This window comes from Medicago sativa, chromosome 1, assembly GCF_051527215.1.
Source record: "Medicago sativa cultivar Bolivia chromosome 1, Bolivia_mono, whole genome shotgun sequence".
Taxonomy (NCBI): domain Eukaryota; kingdom Viridiplantae; phylum Streptophyta; class Magnoliopsida; order Fabales; family Fabaceae; genus Medicago; species Medicago sativa.
In genome coordinates, this window is record NC_140749.1 from 58,973,047 (window position 1) to 58,988,651 (window position 15,605).

The 15,605-nt window shown below is 34.8% G+C and overlaps 2 protein-coding genes across 2 annotated transcripts; both read right to left on the minus strand.

Annotated features, from left to right (window-relative positions):
• Positions 1-1,160: 1,160 nt before the first annotated feature.
• On the minus strand, positions 1,161-6,135 carry LOC146955845 (elongation factor 1-alpha-like). Its single transcript, XM_085724259.1, has 7 exons — positions 5,471-6,135; positions 4,519-5,368; positions 3,377-3,429; positions 2,324-2,383; positions 2,087-2,143; positions 1,894-1,989; positions 1,161-1,465 (listed from the first exon to the last, which is right to left on the minus strand). The coding sequence occupies exons 1-7, from the start codon at positions 5,930-5,932 to the stop codon at positions 1,418-1,420; spliced, it is 1,626 nt and encodes a 541-aa protein (XP_085580385.1). The 5' UTR covers positions 5,933-6,135; the 3' UTR covers positions 1,161-1,417.
• A 2,642-nt stretch (positions 6,136-8,777) lies between these two features.
• On the minus strand, positions 8,778-15,181 carry LOC146955846 (elongation factor 1-alpha-like). Its single transcript, XM_085724271.1, has 7 exons — positions 14,630-15,181; positions 13,691-14,540; positions 12,839-12,891; positions 11,511-11,567; positions 11,272-11,328; positions 11,052-11,147; positions 8,778-9,074 (listed from the first exon to the last, which is right to left on the minus strand). The coding sequence occupies exons 1-7, from the start codon at positions 15,089-15,091 to the stop codon at positions 9,027-9,029; spliced, it is 1,623 nt and encodes a 540-aa protein (XP_085580397.1). The 5' UTR covers positions 15,092-15,181; the 3' UTR covers positions 8,778-9,026.
• Positions 15,182-15,605: the final 424 nt, after the last annotated feature.

The window sequence follows — 15,605 nt, forward strand, 5'->3', positions numbered from 1 at the left end:
TGCACTCTATATAAGACTATGTATATAAAACTATGGTACTCCGTTGTAATACTTGGATTTCGTGAATAATAAAATTCCTTCTTCTCGCATACTTTGTCTTCTTCATAGCTATGCACATTACAACCTTATTTTCTACTTTCATGGAGGTTGAAGAACAAGGGTTTGTGAACTGAGTCAAACTGAAGCTCGCAAATTGGCGAGTGAACAGAGATGAAAATAGGTTTGTGAAGAGTGGAGAACATGAGTGAATTGATAGGGTGGATATGATCCGGGGAGAGACAAATTTGGGAGAAATTTGAGTGTTAGGGATGAGTGTTTTGGGAAAGTTTCACCAAATATTTTCGGCATCGCTCTCTCTCATTCCATTTTGTGATATCTTTCTGTTTTAAATTATTATTTTTTTGGAATATTTATACCTATGGTCAATGAGTTTTTTTTCTGTACCTACGGTTTTTTTGGCTGTCGCTATAAACATCCGTTGGTATATGTCTTTTTTCTTGTAGTATCATTTCTGTATTTTTTTAGCTTGTATATTATGTAGCTATGAATTATGTGAAAATAATTTTTTAACACAAATTTGACATTATACTAGATAGTTAATGTAGTTCAAATACGTTGCTATGTGAATTCAATGGAAGGTTAATAAATACAAGGGTTAAATATATTCAGGTACCTATAAAGTTGCAACTTTTTAATATTAATTCTTATTTAAATTTTAAAAATAATTTTTTTGACAACTTCTTAGTAAATATTTTTTTTTTGAATAAAACTTCTTAGTAAATATTTAGTTTCCATGTTTCCACCGTTTGTAGAATTTGTCTTAAAAGTTTTGCTTATTGAAATAGCATAATGCTAATTGGAGCATGCCACATGAATATTTTAATTGCTGAGTCGTCTGTTGGACCACGAAATGGCAAATATTCATTCCAGTTTTAAGCTATGCACTTTTTTATTTTTGAGCATCCAGTTTTAAGCTATGCACTTGTTAAACCTATAAAGTTGAAATAAATATTTTTTTTTTTTGTCTTTAGTTGATTTTTTTCCTAAAAGCATTAGAAATTTGTGCATTGTTAATTTATTGTTTCACGCATTAAAAGCTTTGGACTTCATAAAGTTTATAAATATTTTCCTCTTAACCCCCAAAAGACCAAACACGCACATACGCAAAATCATTGAGTACATGTTTTGGACAATCATTGGAAGGTTGTTATGAAGTACATGAAAAGGAAAAGGACTGCCCCATTTAAAATATTCAATGTAGATAAATGGCATTAATATTGCAAAAAGAATCTCAAAACTACGTAATTGCATGCATAGAAAAATACAAATTTCTATTCTTCATATTGGAAATGAGTGGTTTGTTACTGTTATTATTCTTGTTCTCAGCCAAACTCTGCTTCCTCTCTGCCAGAAGTGATTATTCATCTTCTTCTGCCATTTTCTGTTTTCTCTTCGAGCGCTCGGGCTGCTCAAACAATAAGAAACAAAATTTCATTGTTGACTCATAAACATAAAGGAGCAAAATGAGAAGGAATTATTTTAAGGATCAAAAGCAAAAATTGGCATATTGAGACGAAAAAATATGTTTTTTATGCCTATATAATAGTGCCTAACACATTGATTTATTGGCCAATTAATCTCTTATTTATTTGAGTTTAATTTTTAGTTGGCACCGTGTAAGAAGTTTTACACTATTTGTAAATCACAACCAAGCATGTGTGACTTGAGAAGTAATTAAGTTTAAAGGCAAACACTTAATGATTTGACCGTTGTGATTGATTGACGATCTAAAGAATCTCTACAAAAAAACAATGCACATGAACTAAATCCTTTATTTATTTTTATGAAGTAGTAAATGGTCAAAGAACAAAACCGGAAATATAAGCTATGTACCTCATCACTTAACTCCATATGCGCAGTATCAGATTCCTCTGATTTTCTCTTCAAGAATTGATTCTCCTCCTTGAGTTCGTTCATTGATTTTGCCATCTGATTTTAACCACAATGATACCCATCAAAGTCGATATATATGATTCAAGCAAATGTGATTAGAACAAATGAAATATTTACGAGAAATTAAGTTTACCTTCTCAATCTCAAGTTTAATTGTTTCAAATACATCACTGTTCTTTGTCAATGCTTGCTGAAATTCAATGCATAAAAACATATAATTGTAATAATGTATAAACATCAAAAGCAAATTTACAACCCACACTACGTTTCAAATCACATGCAGAAGTGCATGAACCGTTAATAGATATTATATGCACGTAAGTGACATTATATGACCAAGAATTTGAATCCATTTATAGAAATTGTTTACCTCCAGCAAATAGTTCAGCGTGATTTTATGCGCCCCAGTAATTACATTTTTGCATTCTTCCTGAAAATAATAAAGCATGAATCCTACTACTTTCAAATAACAAAGTCAAAATGTTTCTAGTAAAATGAACAAGAAGCTGCTACACTACCAGGTAGAAATCACATTCATGTGATAAAAAAAAAGGAACTCGTTATAAGAAAGATGAGATACAACATTGAACATGAAAAACGTAATGCAACAAAGCTGCTCAATCTCTCGACAAATCATAAATAACAACTACCATGTAACAACCGCGAGCAGAACATCAAAAATCCAGGAAAAAAGGTACAATAGTGAGATTAGGTGACAGACATTCTTGAAGGTGGAAGAGCATTTACCTAACATGTAAACATAATTACAAATACTACACACAATGACATGAAATTTGAGACTCGGTACCAAAACCTTCATAACAAATCAACAAGAATTTCCCAAAGAGGAGGGACAGAGACGGAGCACAAAAAATGACTAGCAAGAATCCCGAAAATATTTTCCAGAGCAGATTAAGTGGCCTATATGCAAATGTGAGGCCTATATATCGCCAAAAATTCATCAGTTAATCATGTTGAAGTACATCTATTCGGTAAAAAAAATTCACATGTGGCCATTGGACGTCCAAATAGGTGTCTCAAGAACGAACCTTTTGGGTGATTAGGAAAGTGAATTAGAAACTAAAAAGGTGCTCAAATATGATGCCAGGAAGATTTCGGAAGTACCCCCTTCATTCCGAATCTTTGGTAGTTTAAACATATCGTTTTTGTTTCAAAACAATGAGTGTTTTAGAAAATCAAGATATAATTAACTAGGAAGGGAGGGAGTACTTTGGAAGGATGTGAAATAACTAATAAGGGGCTGAAAATAAAAATCAAATCCCTTCAGTCGAAAGAGCTTAAGAATTCATCAAGGTGTATTAGTGCATATAAGAAAGATAAAATATTTTGAGGCATCAAACATCTTGTCATTCTTATATACTACATAATCAGTTTTAGAGGTAGTGATGTAACAGAAGAATACCATCAGCTCTTTATTTCGACGCTGTAACTGCCTGCAAAGTAACTCAAGCTTACCTGTGACAGTAAGAGCACAGAAAGAAAGGAAACAGTTAATGAATAAAAATTAGTTACAGAATAAACGCTGCCAAGATATTCAAGAATCCATAAAATGTGTCTATAAAGATATACCATTTTCCCAAACAGTATTTCTCAAAACAACACAAAAGCTTACGCAACACTCCATCCTAGCCCAAATTAATACAAGTAAAAATATATAAAAAAAATTGTAACCATGTTTAGATGATCACATGGAAAAAAAACTTTTTGATACACTTAATAGTATAAGAGGCAATACATTACATGTAGAAGCAATATGAATGCAGTCAATCTCGTTAGAAAAGCTAATTGCTTAATAAAGTGAAAATCCCATGAATATCCTAGCATTAATTTACACTGATTTGAAGTATGAAGTCCAATTATTGGATAAGAAATATGAAAGTACGGCTAGTAACATGAAGGGTATGATTGGAAGAATAAGTAATATAACAAAACTATGTATTCCTTTAATATGTAGGAATATATTAATAGTTAAAAAATATATAGGCATTTGGCAAAGATAACGTCTGTAAATTTGGGGGTTCCTACCTAGCAATTGTAAATTTTAGCCAAGAATAACTAATTATTAGAGCATTATGCAAGTTTGACAGTGCAGACTTAACACTTAACCTGCAAAACAGTTCTTGTTTTCAATGTGGACTTAGGCTTTGTTTGGGAGTTTGGATGGGAAGAGAGGGGAGGGCTTTGGGGGGTTGGAAATATATAGAAAAATGGACAAAAAATTCACATTTTTTGAAAGAACAATTTTTTTAGATAATGATAAACTAATACTTATGATTAATATACTTTTAATTTTAAGAATATTATAACAACATAGATTGAATTTGAAAAATTCATATAAACCCTCCATAACCCCCCAAAACCCTCCCTCAATACAATTTTTGAGTTCCCCCAAATGAGGGGGATTTTTTATTATGAGTAAAAAATTAACCTCCAAAGCCCTCTCCTCCCAATGTCTTCTATTTCTTCCACTTGCTCCTTCCTTTTTTCCAAAACCCTCCCCTCCCCTCCCCTCCAAACTCCCAAACAAAGCCTTAGTGATCTTACCTCTTTCACCAGGACCCTTCTTGTTCACAGTCAAGATGATTCCAACAGCCACAGTTTGACGCATATCTCTGACAACAAAACGGCCGAGTGAAGGATATTTAGAAAAAGTCTCTACCACCGCGGGCTTGGTAGGAATCATCTGAATAATTCCACCATCGCCGTTCGTCAAGAATTTGGGTTCCTTCTCAATTACCTTGTCAGAAAACCCTTCCACCTTGGCAAGAAGCTTAGCAAACTTGACAGCAATGTAGGAGGTGTGGCAGTTAAGAACAGGTGTATAGCCATTTCCAATTTTGCCAGGGTGATTCATGATGATAACTTTAGATGTAAAGTTAATGGCCTCCTTGGCTGTGTGATGTTTGGAGTTTGAGGCAACATAGCCTCGCCTAAGATGCGCACTAGACACATTCTTAACAGCAAATCCGACATCATCACCAGGAAGGGCCTCAGTGAGATCTGCACGGTCCATCTGTACAGACACGACTTCATCTTGCAGCCCAGTTGGGGCAAAAGTCACCACCATTCCAGGTTTCAAGACACCAGTCCTAACACATCCTGCAGCCACAGTTCCAATTCCTCCAATCTTATAGACATCCTGAAGTGGTAATCGAAGAGGCTTGTTTGATAGCCTCTTAGGCTCGTTGATTAGGTCAATAGCTTCGAGAAGGGTGGGACCCTTGAACCAGTCAAGTTTAGTAGAGCGCTCAATCAAGTTATCTCCCTCAAAACCAGAGATGGGAACAAATGGAATTTCGTATGGTTTATAGCCGACTGTCTTCAAAAAGGATGAAAGTTGCTCCACAATTTCTTCATACCTATGCTTGAAGGATAGGGGATCAAAGGTATCGATCTGTCAAGATAGATATTAAATAGTTATATAAATGAATTATAAAAATAAATAAGTAAAATAAAAAATCAAATACAACTTTAAAAGGGCTAAAAATATGAATACCTTGTTGCAGCAGCAGATCATTTGCCTCACACCAAGAACGAAAGCAATGAAAGCATGTTCGCAGGTCTGACCATTCTTAGAAATACCGGCTCCAAAACCAGCAGGAGTGGAATCAACGATAAGAAGAGCACAATCAGCTTGGGCTGTCCCTGTAATCATGTTCTTGATGAAATCCCTGTGTCCGGGGGAATCAATGATAGTGCAGCGGTACTTGGTTGTCTCAAAATTCAACATAGAACTGTCAATAGTGATACCTCTTTCGCGCTCAGCCTTGAGTTTGTCAAGAACCCATGCATACTTGAATGAACGCTTGTTTATCTCGGAAGCTTCATTCTCAAACGTGTCAATTTCCTTCTTTGCAATACCTCCAAGCTTGTAGATCAAATGACCAACAGTGGTTGACTTCCCAGAGTTGACATGACCAATAACCACAATGTTAATATGAGCCTTTTCTTTATCCATTACTCCTTAAACTTGAAATCATAAAAAGGTCTGCCGATTCAACACAGAAAACACGACAGAAGTAAAATAATATCAGTATTCAACAATAAAATAGTAGCAAGAACACAACATTCTGACAAGTCAAAAAATGCACAATCAATGACAACAAGCATAAATAGGGCATGCAATTGAGTTTATGTTACAATCCAAAAACAAACATGTATAACAACATGCTGCCTTTTCAATTATGCATCAAATATTACAAACAATCAGACACATAAAACCATGCATTATTGTCATAACCGAAAAGAAAAAGAAAAAAACAATCATAAACGATATCTAATGATCCTATGTAATCACATATTGTGCGAAAAACCTACGAATAAGTAATTATACTCAAGTGGTTAATGAGTTTCAATATCATGATCGAACTCCGCCTCCTTTTTTTCATAGTGTTAAGATAAAAAAATGATCACACATTCATGCATGATTAAACAGTGCAACATAAAATGAACGGCATTATGAACAGAGTTTTAACTAAGTATTTTGAGAAATGGTTGATTAAATAGAAAACGAAAAAGAATGAAGTGAAAGCATATACATACCTGATCATGAATGAAAAAAAGTGACGAAGAGAGAGACTAGGGTATATATAGTATGTGTGAGGAAGAGAGAGAAACTTTTTATTATGGTTTTGAAATTCACGTTTCACTTACTCATGAACTAAATTTTATTTATTTTTTACAATATACTTAGGGCCCGTATGTTTCAGATTTTTTCCAAAAAAAATCTATTTTTTTTCTTAAAAAAATTACTTTTTTTATTTTAAAGTGTTTGTTTAGGATTTTTAGAAAAATCATTTTATCAAAAAAAAAATCTATTTTGACCCTAAAATGAAAAGCTATTAGGATTAGTTTTTTTCAAAATCTATTTTTTTTTCAACAAGGAGATAACATATGTGCGTGTTAGAACTCATTTTTTTAAAAAAAATAGAATTTTATGGATAATAGGCAAACACAAATAACTTCAAATTCTTTTTAAAATCTATATAGTCTTTTGACACAAAATCTATTTTTTTAAAGCTGAAACAAACGCACCCTTACTATGCTGATTATTTAGATTTATATCTTTATTTTTGATTGGACTATTTCAAACTTTATAAAATAAACATTTATCATTAAAAAAAATACAAATCAGTTAGATTAATATTTTTAATTTTTTTTTAAAGAAGATTAATATTTTTAATGATAGAATTATATAGTATGTGTGAGGATTTTTTTTTTTTTTGAGAAAAGGAAGAGAGAGAATCTTTTGATTATGGGTTTGAAATTCACGTTTCACTTGCTCATGCGGCTTTTTCCACCTCCTCATGCGCTAAATTATATATTTATTTATTTTTTACAATATAAATTGCTATGTTGTTTATTTATTTAGATTTAGATTTTTATTTTTGATTGGACTATTTGTAACTTTTGTAAAAACAAAACATTTGTTGTGAATTCGGACAAATCACACCAATGAAAACAAAGATGTGTGGAGCAAAGAGAGCAGTAACCAATGAGCCAAAATACCTCAAGCAACAACAACAACAAAAAACAAACCTAAATCTACGTGTAGAACAACACCACAAGCATGATCAAAGCAATAGAGATAAGCAATGAAATAAAATAACAAACACATCAAAGATTGTTTACCCAGTTCGGTCCAATATGACCTACTATTGGGGAGAGAGCAACTCTCCATTCCACTAAGATGAAATGAAAGTGATACAAAACGGTTACAAGAAATTAGCATAAGAGCTCACAATGAACAAAACCTAATTTCTATCCTTTTTTCAAGTCACCTACACTCTCAATGAATCCTAAGAGAAAACGCAAAAGGAAGCTTTTTGATACTTCCAATGGTGAAGTCTTACTACCCAAGGTGATTACAATGTTTTCCAACCCAAGATAACTTCACTACAAAGACACTCAACCCTGGAGTTACCTCTTTTGCATTCTCAAGTTTCTCTCTCAAAGCCACACACAAAATTTGAAGAATGAAGCCTAATAGTTTTTAGACCCACGCAACATCGTGCCACGTTTCCTGCCATCGTGCCACAATGGAGCAGTTAATAGTACAATACTATACCTTATCTGTCTGCATCATGCCACGTTCCTCCTGCATGGTGCCACGATTTTTCCAGTGGCAACCCGGACCTGAACCATCCAATCGTGCCACGTTGCCCTGCAAACGTGCCACAATTTTTCCAAAACTTCAACATCCAATTCTTGAATCAATTTACAACAACGTTTATCATTAAAAAAAATACAAATCAGTTAGTTAATATTTTTAATTATAAATGTTAGTAGTTAGATTAATATTGACTTATTTAATTAGGTTTGAACCCAATTCTTCTAAATTTACTATTTAACATTTAGTTCAAATCAGTTGAGTTACCATGCATATTTGTTTTTGTCAGAAGTAATTGCCTCGCCGAATAGAAGGAAATAGACGTGTGCTTTGTGAGGATCTCTATAGGCATGACAATGGGGCAGGGATGGGGACGAGTTTTACCTTCCCCGTCCCCATACCATACTCTTAAAGCTTTGGACTTCATAAAGTTTGATAAATATTTTCCTCTCAACCCCCAAAACACCAAACAGACACATACACAAAATTACTGAGTACATGTTTTGGACAATCATTGGAAGGAGACCCGTTTAAAATATAAGAAATGATATTTGTACAACTATTTTATGACAATTTTATCTCTCATAGTCACGTTATGTTTTTCCTTTATCTCTTTATTTCTTTGATTTTCGTGTCAATATCTATTCTTCTTTGTAAATCTATGATTGTCTCATAAGTATCATACAAATGATTGTTCAAATAATACACCTCTTAAAATATCCAACGTAGATAAATGACATTAATATTCGAAAAAGAATCTCAAAACTAAGTAATTGCATGCAATTTTCGCTAATAAACAAAGGCATACCAGTACCACTATGCCTGATACAAACAAGGTATTAGAAAAATACACATTTATATTCTTCATATTGGAAATGAGTTGTTTGTAACTGTTATTATTCTTGTTCTCATCGAAACTCTTCTTCCTCTCTGCCAGAAGTGACTATTCATCTTTTTCTGTCATTTTCTGTTTTCTCTTCAAGCGCTGAGACTGCTCAAACAATAAGAAATAAAATTTCATTGTTGACTCAAAAACAGAAAGAAGCAAAATGAGAAGGAATTATTTTAAGGATCAAAAGTGAAAATTACCATATTGAGATGAAAAAAAAACGTGTTTTTATGCCTATATAATAGTGCCTAACACATTGATTTATGGCCAATTAATCTCCAATTTTTTTGAGTTTAATTTTTAGTTGCCCCCATGTAAAAAGTTTTACACTATTTTTAAATCGTATTATATGAGTGCATTTCTTATGCCTGAGAGTGAGACACTTGCAGATGAGATTGAAAAAAATGATGAATTCATTTTGGTGGGGTTCGAAAAATGGCAGCAAAGGCGTTAAATGGATGTGGTGGGAGAAATTTACTATGCAAAAGGAGTACGGAGGTTTAGGTTTCCGAGATTTACATGGCTTTAATCTTGCAATGTTGGGGAAACAAGGTTGGAAGTTCATGACCAACCGGGATGCTATGGTTACAAGAGTTTTCAAAGCTAAATATTTTCCAAGAGGGGATTTTATCGGGGAAGCGATGGGGCCCCAGTTATGTCTGGCGTAGCATCTGGTCTTCTCGAATGTTGTTAGCTGAAGGTCATCGGTGGAAGATTGGAAATGGCCACCTCGTTAGTATATGGAATGATCCTTGGCTCCAATGTATGGAAAATCCACGGGTCCAAACAGCAGCACCAACACAGTCTCAATATATGCTTGTAAGTCAAATTATTAATTATACAAATGGCAGCTGGAATGAGAATTAAATCAGGAACATTTTCGAACCGAGGGATGCAGCTGAAATCTTAGAAATACCTCTGCTAAATGTAACAGAGCGAGACAGTGTGATTTGGAGATTTGACAACCGAGGTTTATACACAGTGCAAAGTGCGTACTGAGGAGAGAATTATTGACAGAGCTCATCTAAAAATTACAGGGAATTGTATTTGGTCGTTAAAGGTTCCCTCTAAGGTTCGATATTTTCTTTGGTGTTTGGTTCGAAACTGCTTACCTAATCGGATTCAATTGCAGCATAAAGGTGTTCATTGCTCTCCAAGGTGTGTATCATGTGATGATGAAATGGAGAATAATTGGCATGTCTTTTTAGAATGTCCATGTAGTGTAGCATGTTGGAGAAGAATTGGCATATATGACTTTTTGCAAAACTCTTTTTCAAAGTATGTCAAGATATTGATGGCGACAAATTAATCAATTTTAGCATGCTTCTGTGGAGTCTTTGGAAGTGGAGAACTACAAAACTTTGGGAAGGGAAGTTAGAGGACTTTAAGCAAGTGATGGCGAGAGCAAGCGAGGTGCTGAATTCATGGTTGTTTGCTCGCAATAGACAGAGTGTACCAGTCCGAACAGATCTGGAACAATTATACAGCTGGGTTCCTCCATCAAATGGCTATGTTAAATGTAATATTGATGCTGTCATTTTCAAGTCAAAACAGCACGTGGGTGTTGGAGCGTGTCTTAGGGATGGAACAGGTCAATTCAAAAGGGCTTTCTCCACTTGGTGTTCATTTTTTTATGGCTCCTAGTGAAGGGGAAGCATGGGGGCTGCTACAGACCCTTAACTGGCTCGTGTCTATGGATTTGGAATGTATTATCTCTCAATGTAGGACCCCTTTATCTTTCAAAAACAACTACAAAGTTGTATTTACTAGACGACAAGCAAATGGTAATGTTCATGCTTTAGCACAAGCATCTATCAATTACGCTATTCACAATACTTTTACAAGAATTCCTCATTGTATTTGGAATATTATCATGAATGAAATGCGTTGAATTTGTTTGAGTAAAAAAAAAAGTTTAAAGTCAAACATTTTTAATGATTTTATTTGACAGATGTGACTGATTGACGATGTAAAGAATCTTAACAAAAATCCAAATTAATGCGGATGAACTAAATCCTTCATTTATTTTTATGGAACATTAAATGGTCAAGAACAAAACCGGAACTACAAGCTATGTACCTCATCAACTAACTCCATGTGCATAGTATCAGATTCCTCTGATTTTCTCTTCAAGAATTGATTCTCCTCCTTGAGGTCCTTCATGGATTTTTCCATCTGATTTTAACCGCAATGATGAAAAAGGAAGATGACTTTAGAATTATACCCATCAAAGTCGATATATGTGATTCAAGCAAATGTGATTAGAACAAATGAAATATTTATGAGAAATTAAGTTTACCTTCTCAATTTCTAGTTTAAATGTTCCAAATACATCATTGTTCTTTGTAAATGCTTCCTGAAATTCAATGCATATTTAAAAACATACAATTGTAGTAATGTATAAACATCTAAAGCAAATTTACAACCCAGACTACGTTTTAAATCACATGCAGAAGTGCATGAACCGTTAATAGATATTATATGCACATAAGTGATATTATATAACAGAATTTGAATCCATTTGTAAAATTTGTTTACCTTCAAATTGTCCAGGCTGAAGTATTTCCCCGCATTAGATACACGTTGGCATTCTTCCTGAAAATGATGAAGCATGAATCCTACTGCTTTCAAATAACAAAGTCAAAATGTTTCTTAAAAAGAATCGGACTACACTACCAGGTGGAAAGTCACATTTGTTGTGAATTCCGGACTCAAATTTCACACCAATACAAACTATGATGTGTGGAGCAAGTATCAATGGCAACCAACGACCAAAATTAACCACAAGCAACAACTATAAACCAAGTGCATAGCAAAACCACAATCCAACCAAGGAATAAACAAGATAAAGAGAGTAAAGAAAAATAACAACACCAAGAAATGTTCACCCAGTTCGGTCCAACTTGACCTACTCTGGGGGAGAGATTGATCTCTCCAATCCACTATCAATGAGTTCTTACAAAGAGATACAAATGGGTTACAAGAAATTAGCTTCAACAAGCTCACAAAGAACAACCCTAATTTCTACCCATTTTCCCAATCTCACCAATGAACAAGACACTCATGAATTTTCACTCACCCAAGGTGTTTACAATTGTTTCCCAACACTAGAATCTAACCCCCAAAAGAGAACCAACCCTTAGCCTTTGATTTCACTAAGGATCTTCTCTTTTGGTTTCACAAGACTCACCCATGTTGCTTACAAAAGACTCTTCACTCATGTGTTTCCCAACCCCATGAATCTTCCCCAAAAGGCACCAACCCTTTTCCCAAGAGCCCCCTCTTTTGGTTCTCCAAGATTCACATCTTGAAGCTTTGAACCTCACCCAAAGACCCTCAACCTTTAGTATCTAAAACCCTAAAAGTTCCCTCCTTTGGTTTCCATGAGATTCACCAAGCTTACCCAACAAAATGGGTCATGGAGTGCTTAAAACGTGTTTCAGATCTGTCAAAATCGTGTCACGTTTGTCCAAATCGTGACACGGTTGATACGTACGACCCAAGGTACGACCAACCTTATCCTGAAAACTTGCCCAGCAAGCCGAAAATCGTGTCACGTTTTCCCAAAATCGTGTCACGATTGAACATCCAGAAAACATGTTCACGACATACCAAAATCGTGCCACGCTCACGAAATCGTGTCACGATTTCTCTGTTCCTCCAAAACTCCAAAACACCAAATTTTGAGTCATCCTCAACAACATTCATGTGATAAAAAAGGAACTCGTTATTATAACGAAGAGGAGATGCAATATTGAACATGAAAAACTTAAATGCAACAAGGCTGCTCAGTCTCGACAGATCATAAATAACAACTACCATGTAACATAATCAGTTTTAGAGGTAGTGATGTAACAGAATAATACCATCAGCTTTTTATTTCGACACTGTAACTCCATGCGAAGTGACTCAAGCTTATCTGTGACAGCAAGAGCACAAAAAGAAAGGAAACGGTTAATGAAAAAAATTAGTTAGAGATTAAGCGCTGCCAGATATTCAAGATTCCAAAAAATGTGTCTCTAAAGATATACCATTTTCCCATACAGTATTTTTCAAAACAACAAAAAAGCTTACTCAACACTCCATCCTGGCCCAAATTAATACAAGTAAAAATATATAAAGAAAATAAAAAATTGTTACCATGTTTAGATGATTGCTTGGAAAAATAACTTGTTGATACAGTTAATAGGATAAGAGGCAATACATGTAGAAAAGCTAATTGCATGATAAAGTGAAAATCCCTTGAATATCCTGGCATTAATTCACACTGATTTGAAGTATGAAGTCGAATAATCGGTTAAGAAATATGAAATTATGGCTAGTAACATGAAGGGTATGATTGGAAGAAAACGTACTATAACAAAACTATGTATTCCTTTAATATGTAGGAATAGATTAATAGTTAAAAAATATATAGGCATTTGGCAAAGATAACTGCTGTAAATTTGGGGGTTCCTACTTAGCAAATGTAAATTTTAGCCAAGAATAACTAATGATCAGAGCATTATGCAAGTGACATTAAAAAATACACACAAAATTCAGGTGTCTTCAACTAGACACTAATATAGCATAAAGCGAAAAAAGAAATAGCCCTGCCACCGTTGGATCTAGAACCCAGTTCGGGAAGGAAACAGAAAAAAGTTTTGAGATCATGGTGCAGACTTAACACTTAACCTGCAAAACAGTTTGCTTTTTCAATGTGGACTTAATTATCTTACCTCTTTCACTAGGATAATTCTTGTTCACAGTCAAGATGATTCCAACAGCCACAGTTTGACGCATATCTCTGACAACAAAACGGCCGAGTGAAGGATATTCGTAATAAGTCTCAACCACCATGGGCTTGGTGGGAATCATCTGAATAATGCCAACATCACCTTTCTTCAAGAATTTGGGCTCCTTCTCAATTACCTTGTCAGAAAGCTTGTCCATCTTGGCAAGAAGCTTAGCAAACCTGACAGCAATGTGGGAGGTGTGGCAGTTAAGAACAGGTGTATAGCCATTTCCAATCTGGCCAGGGTGATTCGTGATGATAACTTTAGATGTAAAGTTAGTGGCCTCCTTGGCTGGGTGATCCTTGGAGTTTGAGGCAACATAGCCTCGCCTGAGATGCGCATTAAACACATTCTTAACAGAAAATCCCACATTATCACCAGGAAGGGCCTCGGGAAGATCTACATGGTCCATCTGCACAGAGGTCACTTCACCTTGCAGTCCAGTTGGGGCAAAAGTCACCACCATTCCAGGTTTCAAGACACCAGTCCTAACACATCCTGCAGCCACAGTTCCAATTCCTCCAATCTGGTAGACACCTTGAAGTGGTAATCGGAGAGGCATGTCTGATAGCCTCTTAGGCTCGTTGATTCGGTCAAGAGCTTCAAAAAGGGTGGGACCTTTGTACCAAAAATAGTCGGTAGAGCGCTCAATCAAGTTATATCCCTTAAAACCAGAGATGGGAACAAATTGAAGTTCGTCTGGTTTATAGCCGACCTTCATCAAAAAGGAGAAAAGTCGCATACACATTTCCTCGTACCTACGCTTGAAGGATAAGGGACCAAAGGCATCCATCTGTCAAGATAGATGATAAGTAGTTATATAAATGAATTATAAAAATAAAAAATAAAATACAGCTTTAAAAGGGCTGAAAATATGAATACCTTGTTGTAGCAGCAGATCATTTGTTTCACACCAAGAGCGAAAGCAAGGAGAACATGTTCACGAGTCTGACCATCCTTGGCAATACCGGCTCCAAAACCAGCAGGAGTGGAATCAACGATAAGAAGAGCACAATCAGCTTGGGATGTCGCAGTAATCATGTTTTTAATGAAATCCCTGTGTCCGGGGGCATCAATAATAGTGCAGCGGTACTTGGTTGTCTCAAAATTCAACATAGAATTGTCAATTGTGATACCTCTTTCGCGCTCAGCCTTGAGTTTGTCAAGAACCCATGCATACTTGAATGAACGCTTGTTTATCTCGGAAGCTTCATTCTCAAATGTGTCAATTTCCTTCTTTGCAATACCTCCGAGCTTGTAGATCAAATGACCAACAGTGGTTGACTTCCCAGAGTTGACATGACCAATAACCACAATGTTAATATGAACCTTTTCCTTAACCATTACTCCTTAAACTTGAAATCATAAAAAGATCTGCCAATTCAACACAAAAAACAAGACATAAGTAAAATAAATCTTGGTATTTAACAATACAATATAAATGCACAATCAATGACAACAAGCTTATATTACAATCCAAATACAAACATGTATCACAACATTCTGCTTTTTCAATTATGCATCAAATATTACAAAAAACATAAACGATTAACACAATAAAAGTAAAAACATAAATAATGTCTAAAAAAGAAACTACCTTCCTAACAAATAAAAACTACCGTTTCAAAAACGTAAACGAATATCACACTATCTGGATTCAGAATAACAATCAATCAGACACGTAAAACCACGCATTATTGTCATAATCGAAAAGAAAAAGAAAAAAACAAACAATCAAAAACGATATCTAATGATCCTATGTAATCACATATGTACACTAAATTGTGCGAAAAACCTACGAATCAAGTAATTATACTCAAGTGGTTAATGAGTTTCAATATCATGATCGAACTCCGCC

Bases quoted from the DNA above. Each gene is read 5' to 3' on its own strand.
- LOC146955845 (XM_085724259.1), bottom strand. From the start codon at position 5,932: ATGGATAAAGAAAAGGCTCATATTAACATTGTGGTTATTGGTCATGTC. The intron at 5,369-5,470 runs GTATTCATATTT...CTATCTTGACAG, and splicing joins TGATCTGCTGCTGCAACAAG to ATCGATACCTTTGATCCCCT. The intron at 2,384-3,376 runs GTATTCTTCTGT...TATTATTTTCAG, and splicing joins GTCGAAATAAAGAGCTGATG to GAAGAATGCAAAAATGTAAT.
- LOC146955846 (XM_085724271.1), bottom strand. From the start codon at position 15,091: ATGGTTAAGGAAAAGGTTCATATTAACATTGTGGTTATTGGTCATGTC. The intron at 11,568-12,838 runs GTATTATTCTGT...CATCATTTTCAG, and splicing joins GTCGAAATAAAAAGCTGATG to GAAGAATGCCAACGTGTATC. The intron at 11,329-11,510 runs GTAAACAAATTT...ATTGAATTTCAG, and splicing joins TCAGCCTGGACAATTTGAAG to GAAGCATTTACAAAGAACAA.